The sequence below is a fragment of the Nicotiana tabacum genome, chromosome 22 (genome assembly GCF_000715075.1).
Source record: "Nicotiana tabacum cultivar K326 chromosome 22, ASM71507v2, whole genome shotgun sequence".
Lineage (NCBI taxonomy): Eukaryota > Viridiplantae > Streptophyta > Magnoliopsida > Solanales > Solanaceae > Nicotiana > Nicotiana tabacum.
Window position 1 is genome coordinate 6,124,640 of NC_134101.1, and position 5,630 is coordinate 6,130,269.

The 5,630-nt window shown below is 32.9% G+C and overlaps 1 protein-coding gene across 1 annotated transcript; it reads left to right on the forward strand.

Annotated features, from left to right (window-relative positions):
* The first annotated feature begins 477 nt into the window (after positions 1–477).
* On the forward strand, positions 478–5,099 carry LOC107830534 (putative serine/threonine-protein kinase PBL25). Its single transcript, XM_016658129.2, has 5 exons — positions 478–898; positions 1,369–1,565; positions 2,233–2,422; positions 3,018–3,409; positions 4,476–5,099. Exons 1-5 carry the CDS (start codon positions 691–693, stop codon positions 4,836–4,838), a joined length of 1,350 nt encoding a protein of 449 aa, XP_016513615.2. The 5' UTR covers positions 478–690; the 3' UTR covers positions 4,839–5,099.
* The last annotated feature ends 531 nt before the right edge of the window (positions 5,100–5,630 follow it).

Sequence of the window (5,630 nt, forward strand, 5' to 3'; positions counted from 1 at the left end):
TTAATTACATAAGTTTTAACCAATATTTTAATATGTATTTTCGCACCATATTGATACGAGAAGAATTGCAAATTATAGCACGTTTCGTATAGTTTTCGAATATCTAAATTTTAATTTTAAAAATATTATGATAATTTAATCTAATCAAATTAAATTTTTGAGAAACAAAACATGACAAGTAAATGTGAATGGATATAGTATTACCAAATTGGTTCCCACTTCTCACGTATCACTCTCACACATCTCTACCAAACATTCCTCCAAATCCTCCCTTCCATTATATCCCCATTTTCCACGGAAAAAATCATAAGAAAATTAAAAAAAAAAAAAAAGACAAAACAAAAACATGCCCCCATCAACTTTCCTCTCTCTGTCTCCAGCTAAACAAACATGGCTTATTCAGAAAATCAATTCATTCAAAAAAAGTTATTTAGCTAAATACATATTTATAGATACCTTCTTCATTAATTGCATTCTTGGGTCTCTGCATATATTTACAAGACCCGTGTTTTTTCTTTCTTTCACATAATCTGAGATTAATTTTTTTTTTTTTAAGGTTCGATGCTATAAAGATGAGACTTTTATAGCAAGCAACCTTTTCAAGATTAGAGAATTTGCTTGTTTTTTGTTTTGTTCATTTTTTTGAGAATTTGAAGCCATTGTGGATTTTTATTTAAAGAATAAAAAGACATGATTTGTTTTTCATGTTTTTCGTCCAATGGGAGTACAACATCCAAAAGGAAATGTACAAAAAGAAAAGAAACATCAACAACTGCTGTTCATCCTCATAGAGAAAACTTATCGCCACAACAAGCACAACCTTGGTCGTCTAAGCCAAAGACGCATCAATATAAGCCACATTCTCACCCGCCGCAACGACCACAGTCGTCACAGCCAGGTAACCCGAAACAGATTCACAATTTAAACGTGATACGTTCATTCTTTATATTCTTACCACTACCCATTACACTTTTGAAATGATTCAAAATTTAATATTTATTGAAATTTTAGTGATTTTTCGCATATATCTGAGTCTGGCATAAAATTTGCTGAATTCAAAACTCTTGAAATCCATATTTTTCATGTAAACTTTTCATTATGAATCGTTCTTTTTGGACCGATTTTGATCCTTACTGCTTCAATTGTTAGAGAACCTTTAGGATATATAGTAACATCAATCGAAAACTAGAGGTGGATCCAAAATTTAAAAGTAATGAATTGTGGTTTATATTATATTTGTGTACGTCTTTCAATTTTATTCTTATACCAATCGAAATGATTTCACAGCCCATTATAGCATCAGCTAATAGGAATATTTTCGTGTGATGTTTTCTTTTCCTAAATAAATCATATATTTCCAATTCTCAGAAAAAATAAGAAACGTTCCAGCAGAAACCAGACACCAAAATTCATCTAAGAAGGATGAAGAGAACAAGAATATTGCAGCTCAAACTTTCACTTATAGGGAATTGGCAACAGCTACAAAGAATTTCCGTCAAGAATATCTGATTGGTGAAGGTGGATTTGGACGTGTTTATAAGGGTCGCCTTGACAAAACTGGCCAGGTACTTCAAATATTTTAAAAATCTGCTAATAAATTGCTCTGGATAATGAAAAGGAGCCTTAGAGCTACAGTGAAATTGTTTCCGTGTGACCTATAGGTCATGGGTTCGAGCCATAGAATCAGCCATGATATCAGGGGTAGGCTGTCTACATCACACCCCTTGGGTTGTGGCCTTCCCCGAATCATGCGTGAACTCGGGATACTTCGTGCATTGGTTTGCCCGTTAAATTGATCTGTATAATACATTTGAACCTGAAATTGTACTAGTATTAGTTCATTTTTCTTCTACCTATGGTTTCTCTATAATAATTTGCAAATCTACATCGGCTTTGATTCTCTTATTAGCACTTGTGCCAGTAGAGATTTCTCAATTACAAGATGTATCGAAACCTTAGGTAGTAAAAACGAGTTATGTTCAATGACAATTTGCATAGATTTTTTTATACTATCAGGTTAAATTGACCTACAATAGCACGTAACTCTTCCTACGAAGTCAAATTTGCTATAACTATACTGATAGTATAAAAGTTCTTTACATATCTGACTATATAACTTAAATTCGATAGAAAGGAAATAACCAGGACATGTCTTTTACCTTACTTGAATAGCTGAGTGGTCAATGGTCGTTGATAAAAAAAACAAGTCCTAATCCGAGACTTCTCTTTCAGGTTGTAGCAGTAAAGCAGCTTGACCGTAATGGATTACAAGGAAACAGAGAATTCCTTGTAGAAGTGTTGATGTTAAGCCTTTTGCACGATACCAATCTTGTAAATTTGATTGGATATTGTGCTGATGGAGATCAGAGACTTCTGGTGTATGAGTATATGCCATTGGGGGCATTAGAGGATCATCTATTTGGTAAAAAGAATTTCTTCTTATTTTTCTACCCTATTTTTCTTGCATTATTTGCCTTATTCTCCACGTTAATAATCCCTCTTTTTATGAATTGTTAAATGTAATTATCTTTTTATAATCAGATTGCGTAAAGATAGCTATAGGTAACTTTTCGTGAAAAAAAAAATCAGTAACCTGAAAAATAAAGCAGTTGTCACGCTATAACATGTCAAAGTGCACCGATAATGTAAATAATCTTTGCATTGCCAGTGTATAGAAGTTAAATTGATTCTTTGTCCTCCACAATCATACAAAAAGAAAAGATTGAAAATAATGAACTGGAATCTTAGTATCCAATTTGTCATATGTAAACTCTTTTTACTGATGCAATTTGCTCCCGTTATCTTATTACCTTATTGTTGCTATTATTTTTTGCTTACTTTTCACTGTTCCTTGAGCCGAGCGTCTATCAGAAACAGTCTCTCAACCTTCATAAGGTAGGGATAAGGTCTGCATACACATTACCCTCCTCAGACTCTACTTGTGGAATTACACTGAGTTTGTTATTGTTGTTGTAATACATAGAAAAATATCAAACTAATATAGAACTATTTTTTAGATATTCCACCAGATCGAACTCCACTGGATTGGTTCACAAGGATGAAAATAGCATTAAATGCAGCAAAGGGTCTTGAATATTTACATCATAAAGCCAATCCACCAGTTATTTACCGTGATTTGAAGTCCTCAAATATCTTGCTGGATAAAGAGTATAATGCAAAATTATCAGACTTTGGTTTAGCCAAACTTGGACCAATGGGTGATAATTCCCATGTTTCTTCCAGAGTTATGGGAACTTATGGTTATTGTGCACCAGAGTATCAAAGAACAGGACAACTTACTGTCAAATCTGATGTCTATAGCTTTGGTGTTGTTTTATTGGAGCTAATTACAGGACAGAGAGCTGTTGATACTACAAAGAATGGCCATGATCAGATTTTAGTTGCTTGGGTAAGTGAAACATTTTTCTCTTCCTCTGTTTTAACCTATGTTGTTCGGACTCTTCAAAAATCTCGCCAGATATATATCGGATTCTTCAAAAGTAGTGTATTTTTTAAAGATCCAACATGGATGAGGTAATATTTTCAGAGAGTCCAAGCAACATAAATATTTTAATGTTAGAAGCATTTTCATGATTAGGTGATCTTTTGGTAGAAGGATTTTAAGTTTTATATATACTGACAGTACAAAGATTTCGCTTATAATATTGGTGCACTTTAACCTTTAATAGTAGGTTAGTTATATTTTTACCTGGTTATTGATTAAAACTTACACTTATAAGTTGGCCTATAAGAATAAACATTGTACTCCCTCCGTTTTAATTTAGATGAGGTACTTTGACTCCGCAAAGAGTTTAAGAAAAAAAAAAACTTTTGAAACTTGTGGTCTTAAAGCTTAAGGGGTAAAAACTTTGTGGGACCATGACATTTGTGTGGTTATAAAAGCTTCTCATTAAGGGTAAAATGAGTAATATAAAAAGTTTAAAATTAAATTATTTCCAAATTTATAAATGTGTCATTTATTTTGGAACAGACTAAAAAGGAAAGTATCTCATCTAATTTAAAACGGAGGGAGCAACTCTTTATTGCAAACCCGATATATAGTAGCCTAAAAATAGAATAATAACCTACTATAGCCGATTGAATTATAATGATAGTGTATACATTCTTTATAGAGAAATGCATATTTTTAGGTACTCCCAAAAATGACTGAGAAAATATATATTCTTTTTGTATATATGTGTATTATATATATAATATATTTTATCATTTTTTGCCTAGCGAATGCAATTAGTTTCGACTAACCAGAAAATGTTGTATTTTGCCCTTCTCTATTCTGTCATTATATATAACTTAAATCCTTTTTGTTTTATGTTTTAAGTTATTATTACCGTAATCCCATGGTGTTGTACATAGTTTCATCTAATTTTGGGATATTTACGCAAATAGTCAGTCAGATTTACCTTTTATTTTTTTAACCGTACATGAATTATGCATCGGTCTCTCTAATTTTTTAGGCTGAGCCAATTTTCAAAGACACAAATAGATACACAGAATTGGCAGATCCACTTCTTAAAGGAGACTTCCCAAAAAGAAGTTTCAATCAAGCAGTTGCTATTGCTGCAATGTGCCTACAAGAAGATCCAGCAGTACGTCCACTGATCAATGATGTTGTCACTGCTCTCAGTTTCCTTTGGGCTGAATCATCTGATAACGGATTCGTTTCGTCAATATCTCCTGATCCATTACCTGAAGTTTCAGCTGATAATGAAAGTGATAATGAAGAAATTAAAACATCTGCAAAAGAACGTCAGAGAGCAGTTGCAGAAGCCATAGAATGGGGTTCAAATTCAAGAACTCAAAATGAAAGATTACCATAGCATCTTTTTATAGTTGGCGTATGTAAAATTTTGCCTAAAACAATGGCAGTTTATTGTCATACATTTGAATTGTAAGTGAGTTTGAGTCCGAGTATGAGACTGTAGTGATCTTAAGGCGTTACTTCATATCTCAAAATTGATATTTACTTTCTATTATTTTCAGGCGGAGTTATTTGTTGTATATATAATTATTAGTTTTCTTAAAACATACATATATTACAGGCACATAGATCCGTCAATGGTGTCGGATGAAGCCTCTTATTACAGGGTGTTTTCGCGACTGATCTTCTTGTTTTTTTATTTTTGAGTTAATCATTTGATATCCGGAACTCAGTGGTCCGATGAATCTGAATTCTTTCCGTAGAAAAGTTACTATGGGGGTTTAGCGCTCCCTACCAAAGAAGACTTCACTTCTAGGTCTCGAACTTGAAACCTCTGGTTAGAGAACCTTTACCATTCTTCTACGTGTACCCGTTGGTGGTTGATCTTCTTGTGGTTTAGCGCTCCCTACCAAAGAAGACTTCACTTCTAGGTCTCGAACTTGAAACCTCTGGTTAGAGAACCTTTACCATTCTTCTACGTGTACCCGTTGGTGGTTGATCTTCTTGTTCTTCAACTATATATATATATATATATATATATATATATATATATATCAACTTCAAATTTTCAATCATCAAACAGATGTTGGATTGAAGTTTGTTTGATGTGACTTTTGTGGCTTCAGTACTCCATAGAAATGACTAATTAAGTGATGGAGGAATGAGAATCAAGTGCTAGAAATTGTTGAAT